The 14,409-nt window shown below is 42.0% G+C and overlaps 2 protein-coding genes across 3 annotated transcripts in view; both read right to left on the bottom strand.

The window, feature by feature from the left end:
- LOC143909790 (uncharacterized) overlaps window positions 1–14,409 on the bottom strand; it is a 743,449-nt gene that overhangs the window by 180,985 nt on the left and 548,055 nt on the right. The gene's annotated exons all lie outside the window — the stretch shown is intronic.
- On the bottom strand, window positions 1,010–3,414 carry LOC143909799 (nitric oxide-associated protein 1). Its single transcript, XM_077427995.1, has 2 exons — window positions 2,396–3,414; window positions 1,010–2,323 (listed from the first exon to the last, which is right to left on the bottom strand). Exons 1-2 carry the CDS (start codon window positions 3,359–3,361, stop codon window positions 1,127–1,129), a joined length of 2,163 nt encoding a protein of 720 aa, XP_077284121.1. The 5' UTR covers window positions 3,362–3,414; the 3' UTR covers window positions 1,010–1,126.

Here is a 14,409-nt window from a genome sequence, read left to right as displayed (position 1 = left end):
GATAAAAGTATTATAAAATTTCAATATTAGCCAAAAATCTATCCTGTGTATTGTGAAAATATTTTCCTCGTCCTTGTCTTTTTTACTTGATCTATATTTTTTTGTGTGATGTAATAATTATATACCAAATGGTGCATTTATCGATCGCAATAAATTATCACATCTACATATGACTGTATTATATTAATATTGTACATATTTGCACTATTTTGTAAATTATAGTAATTTATTTTGAAAATATTTTATCTCTGGGTACATTTTTATTATTATATCATAGATAGTAGTTACATATTTTTATATTGTTAACTATTTTTATAGGATTAGCAAGTCAGTGCGATGTAACTTTCAATTCAACCTACTCAAACCATCATCATTGTAACATGCGTATTAAAACCGGAGAATGGCTGTGAAAATCTTAAAATTTTAACCGTGCATAATCTCTCCAATTTTCATAACGTAATGTTACTTACAAATGTATAAAACACGTACTGATACACTCGTCGAGCATCAATGAATGGATGTCAAACTCCGAAAAGGATCCAAACCATTTTGATTTTTGTACAATTCGAAGAAACACCTGCATATTTATGATGCTAAGTTACGGTGGTTAAGATATTACTCGTACGAGTTGGATTATTTTGTTGAAACCGTGTCCAAATATACCAAAGCATAATTCGCTTCACGTTCTAAATATCATATGGGCTAAAAAATCTAAAATAATATTCATGTTTTCATGCGAACTTTTCAATATTGTTCAAGTATGACGGAATGAATCTCGTAAAATTGACAATTAATTAGACTATAACGTTAAAATAATGATAATTCATTAGTGTTGTTTGTGTATATATAATTTTATATTGAAATTATGCAACGTAACCGTCCAATTATACTATAATTTAAGTTACAAGATATATATTTTATCTTTGCGGTATTGTATTGTATGTATTATGCGTCTTAACATTATAATGAAGTGAGATTTTGTAAATTTATCAATAAAATATTTAACTTATAAAATTAATTGTATTCATTTGTTTATTATTAAATTGCAAAAAAAATAAAACAAATGCATTCATTCTTATTCAATAGTATATTTTATGTACAAAAATTTTCAATGTATACATATTATCTATATTTGTATATCTATTACATTGTAAGCAGGAGAATCTTTCATCCGCTTTCCCTTCAAAGTGACGGCGTTCGGTAAAAGCGCTGGTCTTCGTAAGCAAATCCCTCTTCCGTCGGGAGTCCAAGGAAGCACTCTGATCTGGCTTCCTTTACTTCCGGATACCGAAACCCATCCAGCCGAGGACAGAGTGATATCGCCCAAGCAAATGTTCTCACCTTCTCCGATCATATCGATTTCAGCGCCACTTTTCAACTTTGGAAATTTACTCAATCTCTCATCGTCTCCGATCGGAACGCCAAACAATTCAGTGCCTACAAACTCCGAGTACATCTCATCAGCTTCGTCTGTATCGCACACCGTAATCGGCAATTCTTCCGACGCAAATACTGTAAAGCAAACCTTCTCTTCCTTTTCCAACAAATCCAATCTTCCCAATCCGGCAACGAACAGCGTCATATTAGCATGCATAAAAAAAGTGCGAGGTACCAGCACCGACTTTGGCAAAGCCAACTTCAATTCCTCAAGCGTCAGTATCGATAGAATCTGCTCCGGATGTACGACGCCGGGAGTATCATAACACCACTTACTATGACGGTATTCTTCAGAGTATTCATTGATCCCCCTATTCGAGCCGGAAACTGAAAAACCGGAGCTCATCTGATACGAAAACGGATCTCCTTCAATATCTCTCATGTTATCGGCATTGGCGAAAGTTCTACCGACGTAACCCAATAAATTGACATTCGGATTTCCAGTCGATAGACTTCTGAGTTTCTTTTCAGCCCGAAGGTTCCGCATCTGTTCTTTCAACCGTTTCTGTCTCATGTATATCTTCCAATCGGACGGACGGAGTATCGGAAACTTGAGCAAGTTCAGAGTAGTACCAGGCCATTGACTTACCGTCGCTCTATCCAAGAGGTCGCACGCAGCGACTTTACAATAGTCCGATTGAAGGAATGCATTGAATAGAGTGCTCTTGCCGACGTTTGTACACCCTACGATATACACATCGCCTTTATATTGCCATATATTATGCAATTTTGTAATCAAATCTTCAATGCCGAAGCCCGTTTTGGCCGATATGAGTGCGACGTCTTTGATATTCGCCCCTCGAACGGCCGTTTTTGAAACCTCATGCTTCAGACACATCGAAATGTATTGTAAGTACCCGGGTGCATCCGGCGGCAACAGATCAACCTGAAAAAATAAAAATAAAATACAATAAATATTGAAAAATTTATACACGGCCTTTGATTTTACGAGTCGAACCTTATTTCCGACGACGATTACGGGTCTCTTATATCCAATGATATCTATTATGTCGGGCCAAATCGAATTCGGAAAGTCTAATATGTCTACGACTAACAGTACGAGCGCTCTTTCCGGCTTCAATTTCGCTATGATCTTTGGATATTCCTCGGGAGAGACGCTCACATTCAATGCTATATTGTACTCTTTCAAAAAGTGACATCGTTGGCATGCCATCTTCATCAAGTCTTGAGTTCGTCGACCTTTGAATAATTCGCTCGGTAGATAGCCCGGTAGCATTGTGTCGATGCAGTGCAATATAGCTCCGCAACCGTTACACGATATCTTACTGGCAGGGAAGGTCGGATCAGGAGTTCCGTAGTCCATTCTCCACGATTCGTATTCGTCGGCCAGGTCATCTTCATCATTTCGGTTTCGTATTTTGACGTCTTTCGATATTTTCGCGTCATCGAAGCTATCGTAGTCGGTCATCCAATGTTTTCCTTTGGGATCTGCCACCGAATCTCCATTGACGTTTTCTTTCTGATTCTCGTTGAAATACTTTTTATGGTTACCGAACGGGAGCTGAAAAGGTCGTTTTTCTTTTGGCGGTTCGTCGCATTCTGTGTCGTATTTGTATTGTTCGTTGATTAAATCTGCATCTTTGAAATCTGGTAGACAAGTCAAAGATAAAGGTAACGGTTCTTCCGATTGTTGTTTAGTTCTTAGTATCCTTTCTTGTGCTTTATTTCTCCTTCTTTCATGCCTTTCAAGCAAATAGCTGTAATGCGTTCCATGTGTAATAGTGTTATATCGTATTTTAGTAGAATATTTGTCTATTTTGCTTTGTAACGTTTCTTTAGTACTTTTTTGTTCATTAGCTTGGGCCAAGTCAACCGGTGAAGATGTGACATATTGATTAGTTTGAAATAATATACGTTTTCGCGTCGTGAAACATAACCTTAAAACAAAACTACGCGCAAACATCACGAGCTGTCAAAGCCTTGCTTCTTTCTACTCTAAATCTTAAATATGATACTATTTATGACCATTATCTACAACTAAAATTAAAAAGTTTGTATTTTACTGATAAGTAAAATACAAACATAAACAGAAAATAATATGTAGCAGATGGTTCAAAAGATAGAAGTTGCGAATTATTAAAAAAAAAAAACAGATCGGGTAAATGTGAAAATGGAGATAAATGTCACAAACGAAGACTTAAAAAGGACTAAATGCACTCCATTTGCACTGATATGGAGAGATATACATGACAGGATAAATAAAAGCAAAATTTATTTGCAATTTGATTATGATAAAGCCAAATATTTAAAAAAAGAAATGATTGTCGAAATGGATAGTCAGATATATACGTACCAAGTGAAACAATTCCCGGTAAAATGTATAACGTGAATTTATCTCACATGTATTGTGCATGTGAAAAAGGATATTTGGGCACTATTTGTAAACACCAAGCAAGTGTTTACTCGCTATATTTAAATAAATCAACAGATGATACTGTGGCGGCTCGCTATATGACATGGTCGAGTTCGGTCACCTTCCTGCGAGTTGGGACCAACTCACCCGTGTTTCAGAGTTGCTACTCACTCCGCCTTCGGCTTCCATAATAAAAGCACGTGCATCAACATGCCAGTCGTATCATTCGTTCATCTCCTATAATACCATAGAAGACAGGTATTCATCTGGTATATTAGCCTTGGGTGAAAGTGCTTCAAAAAAGGAATTTTATAGACCATTGAGGTCTATAAACAATATCTCAGATATTAACAAATCATCTACTTCGAATTCAATGGTGGAAAATATATTTGTTGAAAACCAAGTAGATGAAGTGGAAGACAATGATCGAGCTTTTGCCATTATTTTCTATATCTATGATTGTGAACATAATTTAGTAATAATAAAAAGCATTTGAAAATCGTAAGAATATTTGTATTATTTTATGAAATAAAGACGGTGGGGAGGGAAGGCACTAAGATTAGATGGGAGGAATCCCAATCACAAAGGGGAGGAATCCATAGCCCTAGTATGAATATTCATATGTGCACCAAGTTCATGTTTTCTTAGGAATGATTTTGAACAAATGTCACATTTGTGTGGTTTTACCCCAGTATGAATATTTATATGTAAGCCAAGTTCATACTTTCTACGTAATGATTTTGAACAAATATCACATTTGAACTGTTTCCCTCCAGATTGGCGTCTCATATGTGTCCGAAGGCTATTTTTCCTACTAAATGATTTTAAACAAATTTCACATTTATGTGGTTTGTATGAATACTCAAGTGTACACGCATATCATTTTTCCTATTAAATGCCTTTGAACAGTTGTCGCATTCAAGTAGCTTTCTTCGTGTATTACAGATTTTCTGTTTCACAAGATTGTGTTTATGGGTAAACGAGTTATCTTGGTTTTATTTTATGGTCCAATTCAAAATGTGTAGAGCATATCTTATCTAAAACTCTTTGTAGTGGTAGTTTTGTGGTACTTTAGTTTCCGCCCTCTATTTTGCAGGAAATATTCTTCGACATTTTAATTATGTATATGATCACTGTACAGACTCCAGGGATGTTCAACTCGAGAGCACCCCGGAAGTCGGTTTTGTGAGATAGCTAGTGGTAAGCTTGGGCGGGGCTGGTTTCCTCAAGGTGCCTTCCTTCGTCGTCGGTGGTCTGGTCTCTGCTGATGTCGGCTGCTCTGCTATGTCCCTTTCTCCTTCGTAATGTGCGTGGGATGCGTGATGTGGAAAAAGGGAGGAAATTGTATAATAATGAAAACAGGTTGTAATTCTGTTTGTATGGTGACTGTATTTTATATATATATATATATATAGGATCCGGATGTGAAGGATTCCAAGTGAAACGCGCAGATTAAGTCAGAACTATTTATTGTACACGCTCTTCGGGCTTGTCCTCCAACAAGTGACCATAACAACACGCATCCGGTCTTTCCCATGCATACCACACTCATACTTTATCCCTTGCAGTTTGACCAACCACAATTACGGCTCGTTTAAAAATCATTCCTACATTTCGGTCATTCCTGACTGTCATTCGCCCTCGGATGACATTCTGTCTTTTATATTTTTACAGCATTTCATCTCACATTCTTTTACATTTCATCTTCTACTCTATACAATATATCATCTTACATTCTTTTAAAACATTTCCTCTATCATCCTCAACAATGTTTCATCTCACATTCTTTTAAAACATTTCCTCTATCATCCTCAACAATGTTTCATCTTCCATTCCATAAAATCATCTTGTATTCTTCTAAACATGCTTTCAATTGTCACAATTACAATTTACATCACAATTACAATCATCATCACAACTACATTTCAATACACTTATACATCAATCATTTTACAATTTACATAACAATTACAATTATAACAAATTAATCGTTACACATTTCACTACAAATCAATTTTTCATTTCAACACAATTCAATCTTCAATAAAGTTACACATAAATCATCACAATTAAAGTTACACATAAATCATCACAATTACAATTTAAAATTATTTCAAGCAATACAAAACAGAAAGGTATCACAATTACTATGTAAAATTATTACAAGCAATACAAAACAGAAAGGTATCACAACCTTTACAATGACAAGTTAAATTTTTACCCCGGAAACAATCACATTTTAAAACATTACTAGAATTAGCAATAAAACATTAAAATCAATACCTTTACAATGACAGGTTAAATCTTTACATCGGAAATATCACATTTTATAACATTACTAGAATTAGCAATAAAACATTAAAATCAATACCTTTACAATGACAGGTTAAATCTTTACACCAGAAACAATCACATTTTAAAACATTACTAGAATTACATTTCAATACAGTTATCTTATATTCTTCTAAGCATGTAACCACATTAAAACATGATTCAATGTACCAAGCACTTCCCAAAAAATACTAGAATAAGCAATAAAACATTACACTTTTCAATCATCAAATTACAAGTAAGGCTTAACTAAAAACCCTCCAGGTATTTCACTTATTCTCTAATTCACAAACGCACACTTCACTTCCATCGGTGCAACTTAAATTCTATCCAATGCCCTCGGCGATTCTCTGTGACTGTCCGAGGAATCTGCCGTCACCCCACAGATATTCTGCTAGTAATTTACCATAAATGAAGTCAACACATATTGGTTCTAGCTCACTGATACATCCAGTAAGTCTTTTCTCAATCCATGGTTCTATTTTCTTTTCCATTGAATTAACATCAATCCGACTACGACCGAGCTTGAAAGTGAATACAGTGTCCTTCGGTGTTGAAATTTTGACTGGGTCTCTTAATCCTTCTTGTGATTTAGCCATATCTTTCTCTTTGTCTTTATGTTTCTCCTCTTCTTTATTCTCATCTTCAGAATTCTTCAAATGACTATAATCCTTAGATCCTTTTCTAAATTGATCATCGGGTGGTTGATCTGTATTTGAAGACGGTATGTCTCCGTAGTCCCAAAGTCTTCCTCTTTGCAAACCATCACCGTCCATACTTCCATCAGCCAGGTTCACACCTCCATCAGCCATGTTCGCATCGTCCTCTTCATCATTGGAAACAATGAGTTCTCTTTGAGCAGACATCTCTCGTGAAGCCCGTTGCTGCAAAGGTCTTTTTCTGTGCAAACCATCACTGTTCACACTTACATTGGCCATGTTTACATCTCCATCAGCCATGTTCGCATCGTCCTCTTGTGTTGGAATACTGACTTCTTTTCTTATTTCTTCTTGTATTGTCAAGACAGTCTTTGTTTTGGTGCTGTTACATTGAGCTGATATGTGCCCAAACTCGTTGCAATTGAAGCAGCGGGTTCCTCTTTTCTTGAATCTGCAGTCGGCTGATAAGTGTCCACGTCCTCCGCAATTGTAACATTGTGGTCTCTCTCTTTCTCGGTTTCTTACGGGCCCCGCCACCCTGGGTTCGTCGTCCTCTCTAATTTTCTCGCACTGCGTAACTCGCGTCTTCAGCTCCTGGATTGTACCGGCCCCGCTCAGCGTCATTTTTTCATACTTATCAAACCCAAGTCCACCAATTATGTACGCGATAATCGCCTCTTCCTCAATAAAACTACACTTGGCTGCAATCCCCTTCATCCTGTAAATGTAGCTTAAAATGTCTTCCGCTTTTCCCTTTTTTTCTAACCTCAGTTCTCTGTGCACGTCCGCACTATTCAACTGATGGCCAAACTCTCTGGTCAATCGTTCCTTAAGTATCGCCCACGTGACGATGCCCGTTTCCGAGTCCAAGAAGTCCTTGGCAGTTCCTTCACACAGCATCCGCCCATACACCAACTGTTGTGTCTCCGTCCAGCCGAGGATTTGCGCGTTTTCTTCGAGGCGCTCAATCCACACTGCAATAGGGCTATTTCTGCCGTTATATTTCGGCAGACCGAAACCAACCTCCAGATCTCGGAAATTGAACTGTGGTATCTCCCTCGTCGTCGTTGCCACTGGCGTCGTCGTGGATATCATCATCGTCGTGTGGCGTGTTCGCTGACGTGACGTCACCGACGTCACGGGCTTCGCCTTTAAGCTCGTACGCGATCTCGTCATCGCGCGCGCGTCCTAACCTCAACTGTCAAAACTCCGCGTCGTCGTCTGACCGCTTCTGGCTGTCACTGGAATGTCTTCGGGCATCCCGGACAAAGCCCCCAAATATAGGATCCGGATGTGAAGGATTCCAAGTGAAACGCGCAGATTAAGTCAGAACTATTTATTGTACACGCTCTTCGGGCTTGTCCTCCAACAAGTGACCATAACAACACGCATCCGGTCTTTCCCATGCATACCACACTCATACTTTATCCCTTGCAGTTTGACCAACCACAATTACGGCTCGTTTAAAAATCATTCCTACATATATATATACAGAGATCAAGCAGGGGGGACAGGGGGGGGGAGTAACAAAGTAACCACGCGTGCCCTTTGAGGTTAGCCACGCGTAGCTCAGTTGTCTGCCTTCTGGACGAAGACAGACCAAGCTTCCTCTGGTGCACACCGGACGGATACTGGAGCTGGTCTCCAAGTATCGTCACAACCCTCACCAGCCTCTAGCTGGTGATTTCGGTGGCGAGGTGGGCCCCGTAAACCCCGGGGTGTTTACGCGCCAAACCGCTATTGACAACTGTCAGTTTGTGTGCCAACCGCTGTCTCAGGGTGGCCAGCACAAAAATATATCGGCCAAATCGTGGGTCGTAAAGCCACGAAAGCCGATCATCAGACATAGTCTGAACATACTCCCCCCGTTGGAATCCAGAGGATCGAATTCCAAAACAAATGAATTAATCAAGAGACTAATGAAGCATGACAAATGAGATAACAAAAGAACCCAACAAAAAAGACATAAACAATACACAATCAGTAATCAAAACAAAGGTTCGTCCACCGTCAATCGTCCGGCTGCACATTAACAGCTGACTAAGCCCGCAAGAAACAACCAACAAGGTAAACAAACAAACAAACAAACAAACAAACAACCAACACCAGTGCTAGGTAACAATATTGTTAAGCCGTTACATGTCCCATATGCATTGATAGCTCCATTACCAACACCAATCAACAAACAAGAGACAAAAAAAACTAAATGGAAACACATTTAACTAAATCACAACACAAATTAAAGACGCCAACTTTAATGTGGGACGTTTTGAACGTTCGCCACACCGTTGCACAAATTCACTGAGTGCTGCTCGACTGGCAGTCGAGCTACTCGCCGGACTGCTCGCTTGGTGTTGCTGATGGAGGAGTAGTAGGACCTACTCCTGTGCCCCTGTCTGCCAGGGGCCGCTGCTGCATGTGCTGGTGTGGTAGCACCCTCGCTCCGGGTTGATCGACCAGATCCTCCTGCTGTTGCGCAACTAGTGGTGCGCCAACTAGGAACTGGCCAGGAGTTATGGGAGCTGGGTTGGGAAGGTCGAAAGATGTGAGGGTTAAAGGGCGCGGGTACATTGCGCTTCGGCAAGCCGAATCTTCGTTCCGCGTAAATACGCGATTCGTCCAGGGGACGCGTAACTGTCTTGACTGGACGTCTCGCGCCAAAACAAGATAACGGATCACGACCCGTTGTGTGATGGCAATTCCGAGAATCGCTTGAAACTGTGGGCGCTTCTAGAGAGCCGCCCAATATCCAGCCGAAAGCTGTATTCATCATCGCGATGCGTCTTCCTCTGTCACCGCGTGACTTGGAGGGAACTAAAATGGTACGTTTGCCATTGCGTAACATCGCATGATAGGCGTCGCTGCCTATCACCATATCCACTGTACCGGGAATATCGAATGACGGATCAGCAAGGGGGAGATGAAGCGGCAAATGGCTCCGAATCTCGGACACGTTGCGCGATGGAAGTTGATTCGCGATCTCGGGCATGATTGCGCAATCGAGATCAACACTGGAGCCCTGATTGGGGATGCGCGGTAGAATTCGAATTACCGCGCCACTAGTAATGGACGTCCTATTTGAACCTATTCCTACCAGGTTGACGTCCATCCTTTTCGACTTTAAGGCGAGTCGCCTTCTTAAGTCTTCAGAGATGAGGTTGAGTTCGGAGCCGTTATCTAACAATGCTCGAACCTTGTGCGAACGCCCATCTCCGCCGCGAACTTGTACTTCCACGGTGGATAACAGGACAGTTCGGGCGTGAGAAGGCGATACGCGTCTCACCGAGTGTAAAACCAACGATGATTTTACGGGTTTGGCGTTCTCTGATTTCTTGGGGCTCCGATAATGTTTGGCCTTATTTGAAGGCGAAGTTTGGTATGGAGTTGAGTCATGTAACATGGTGTGATGGGCATGACCGCATTTGAAGCATCTCTGCTTTGTTTGGCACGCGTGAACTATGTGCCCTGGCCTCAAGCAGTTGAGACATAGTCGACGTTTTATGGCGTTCGACCTACGCTCATCACCGCACATTTGGCGGAATGATGGACAGGCTAGCAGAGAATGACTTCCGCTGCAACTGATGCAGGAGGGGCGTTCCCTCCTCACATGCAGAACTGCTGCCTTCGGATTCGTAATGGTTCTTGGTCGAGGATTCGACTCGCCTTTTAAGACGAAGTCGGCATTTGCCATCGATTGGCACTGGCACGTTAGAAAATGCATTATTTTGCTAAACGTGCAGTCTTCATACTTGGGAGTCTGAAGCTCCCATTGCAGAAGTGTACTCCGGTCGAGTTTTCTGGTGATAAACATCACCAGAATCTCGTTCCAGGTCTCGACCCGGACGCCCAAGTTAACGAGCGCACGTACATGCATGTTGGCATCATCTATGAGACGACGCAGACTGACGTGATTGTTGCTCACGACTGACTCGGCTTCAAGCAATGCCTGAAGGTGATACTGAACAACAATTTTTTTGTTGTTATAGCGTTGATCCAAAATGGACCACGCGCTCGTAAATGAATTTGAAGCTAATTCCAAGCCGTCAACTAAACGTTGGGGCTCTCCTTTTAGGCTTCCTAGTAAGTATTGGAACCGGGCGATTTGCGAACTCTCGCCGGCCATAGCGGCCAAGAAGCGTTGTGAAAAAAGCGGCCAATTTTGGACGTTGCCTTCGAAGGTGGGCAACTCCAAACGGGGCAATTTTATTGCCGAATTTGATTGCGGTACAGGTGACATTGTGAGGTTAGCGCCATCTAACGGTGAAGCGCTCGATTGCGGCTCACGCAAATTGATTGCTTCGGTGCATCGCACGAAGGCGGCCATATGCTCCCTATCAAATAGGTCCACGACGGATTCGGAGGCCTGCGCCTCTTCTTGATCCAGCTCGTTTATCTGAGCTTGGATCGCTTCGAATTCAGACAGTAATGGTCTGATTGTTTCGAGCCTGATTCTGAGCTCGAAGATGCTCAGATCGTCCCCCAATTGATTCGCGTTTCTCGTTAACCGAGCGCGAATGCTTTTCCGCGTATTTTTAAGCGTACTCAAAGACGCCATTATTGAAATGCGACGAAATCAAACAAAGGAAAAAATGGACGCGGGAAAAAACAAAATGGACGTTGACAACCAAAAAAAATAGCAACAACAACAGAAAAATGCTAATTACGACCAACCTGGATTCGACGACGTTGGAAGACCAGCTCTGAAGACATCCGGCTCGAAGGACCAAAATGTACAGACTCCAGGGATGTTCAACTCGAGAGCACCCCGGAAGTCGGTTTTGTGAGATAGCTAGTGGTAAGCTTGGGCGGGGCTGGTTTCCTCAAGGTGCCTTCCTTCGTCGTCGGTGGTCTGGTCTCTGCTGATGTCGGCTGCTCTGCTATGTCCCTTTCTCCTTCGTAATGTGCGTGGGATGCGTGATGTGGAAAAAGGGAGGAAATTGTATAATAATGAAAACAGGTTGTAATTCTGTTTGTATGGTGACTGTATTTTATATATATATATATATATACAGAGATCAAGCAGGGGGGACAGGGGGGGGGAGTAACAAAGTAACCACGCGTGCCCTTTGAGGTTAGCCACGCGTAGCTCAGTTGTCTGCCTTCTGGACGAAGACAGACCAAGCTTCCTCTGGTGCACACCGGACGGATACTGGAGCTGGTCTCCAAGTATCGTCACAACCCTCACCAGCCTCTAGCTGGTGATTTCGGTGGCGAGGTGGGCCCCGTAAACCCCGGGGTGTTTACGCGCCAAACCGCTATTGACAACTGTCAGTTTGTGTGCCAACCGCTGTCTCAGGGTGGCCAGCACAAAAATATATCGGCCAAATCGTGGGTCGTAAAGCCACGAAAGCCGATCATCAGACATAGTCTGAACAATCACAATAAGTTATAGCGAATAGCCGTATAAAGAGCTGTAGACGGTGTGGGTGTATTCAAATTAACTTGCTAATATTTAAATATATGGGGGTAGGGCGAATGGCGCCGTCCACACACAAGATACAACTAACGATATTTACTAGGTCTAGTAAATACCGTGAATCGAACGAGAGCATTGCGTTCGAACGTACGATATTTACTAGATTCAGTAAATACCGTTAGTTGTAATCTTGTGTGTGGACGGCCCCAATTGAGACGACTGGCTTGTTGATGCGCGAGTGTTTATTCACAGCAGCCAATGGCTACGTCCACACTATCGATATCTACACCCGATATTTTCGAATTTTCCATATCCAGTTCCCATATTGCAACCTATGGTTGCTGTTTAGGAACTGGTTATGGAAAAATTCGTAAATATTGGGTGTAGATATTGGTAGTGTGGACGTAGCCAATGGATACACCCGATATTTAGGAATTTTTCCATATCCAATTCCAGTAGCGGCTTGTGAGAATTCATAGTGGGGGGGGGGGGCTGCAGAGATTAATCAGGCTGTAGTATCTCATTAACCAAACCAGTGGTCGAATGAAAATAAAAATAGCATGCATATGTACTATACTGGAAGGTCTGCAGCGCGCAGCCCATGTGGACGAAAAAAATAGCATGAATTTGTACTGTACTGGGCATTGATGTATAATACACTAGATGGGCCCAGACGTGTTATTTTGGTCGGAGATCTTGTCTTCACTAACTGAGGGGTGCGGGGGGTTTAACTACCGGGGAAGTTGGGTTTTTTCCCTACGACGCAGCGGTAACTACTAAGAGAAACTGTGCACGCGCCATGTATTTTGCATGCGCCAAAAGGGAGACAAGTATAACACGTGAGGGCGGATCTAGTATATTCTGGATCTATGGTACTGGGTGGACTGTAGCCCCGCAGCCCATATGGACGAGCCGCCACTGTCCAGTTTCCATATTGCAACCTGTGGTTGCTATTTAGGAACTGGTTATGGAAAAATCCGCAAATATCGGTAGTGTGGACGTAACCAATGACAGCAGCAGCAGGTCGGCTACCAGTGGCAAGCAAGCCGAGAAGGTCCGCCTCGTCCGTAAACTCGGCTTTTACCACTTTTGACAAAAAATATATGAGAATTTAGATTTCTAACAACGGTTTTCCAGAAACTTTTGATTACTAATTTTTAACAACGTGTAGAGATATAGCACGACTTGTGATATCACCTATTTCCCTCATCGAACTTAATCTGTACAAATGACATCATCACGTCCTCTTCTCGTACACGAAAGTTAGCCGTGGCCGAAATATTTCGTCCAGCTTACCCATAAAAGCGATTCGACTCGCTCCAGATACGCAATCACGAGTACACGGGAAATCCCAAGGAGCTACGCAACTACGCATCAAACATCGAACACAAAGGAAGACCTCGACCCCGTCGGAATCTTCCAGAACGTGATCTCACCAGCCCAGCTACGCGTTGTTCAAGCAACACCTTTATAAACCAGTGCATCGTCCCCAGATGCCAGTGAGCTTCACGAACTCGACCTAGCTCGTTCCAGTGAATCCTCTACCTACTTCGCTGTACATACAAATACACCTGTATTAATCGAGTAATAAAGATCCTCTTCAAAATTCAACTGAATTTCCATAGGCCGGGAAACGGTCCAAAACCTTCAACCCCCTTATACTATACTGGGAGGTCTGCAGCAGCCGCAGCCTATGTGGACGAAAAAAATAGCATGAATTTGTACTGTACTGGGCATTGATGTATAATACACTAGATGGGCCTAGACGTGTTATTTTGGTCGGAGATCTTGTCTTCACTAACTGAGGGGTGCGGGGGGTTTAACTACCGGGGAAGTTGGGTTTTTTTTTCCTACGACGCAGCGGTACCTACCTACCTACTAAGAGAAACTGTGCATGCGCCATGTATTTTGCATGCGCCAAAAGGGAGACAAGTATAACACGTGAGGGCGGATCTAGTATATTCTAGATCTATGGTACTGGGTGGACTGTAAGCCCGCAGCCCATATGGACGAGCCGGTAATTGGACTATTCGTCACATTGGGGTGGTCACAAAGACAATTTTTGCCACGAAAATCGTGAATACACAATATTTGGCACCCAAGTTCTCGTTACTGTGATAGTTATCGTTAGTATGATGGACTTTTCGGCTGCCAGATGTTCCGTTATGGAGATTTTAGTGACTTTATGACGA

Source organism: Arctopsyche grandis, chromosome 3, assembly GCF_051622035.1.
Source record: "Arctopsyche grandis isolate Sample6627 chromosome 3, ASM5162203v2, whole genome shotgun sequence".
Lineage (NCBI taxonomy): Eukaryota > Metazoa > Arthropoda > Insecta > Trichoptera > Hydropsychidae > Arctopsyche > Arctopsyche grandis.
This window is presented reverse-complemented; position numbering and strand designations above follow the sequence as displayed.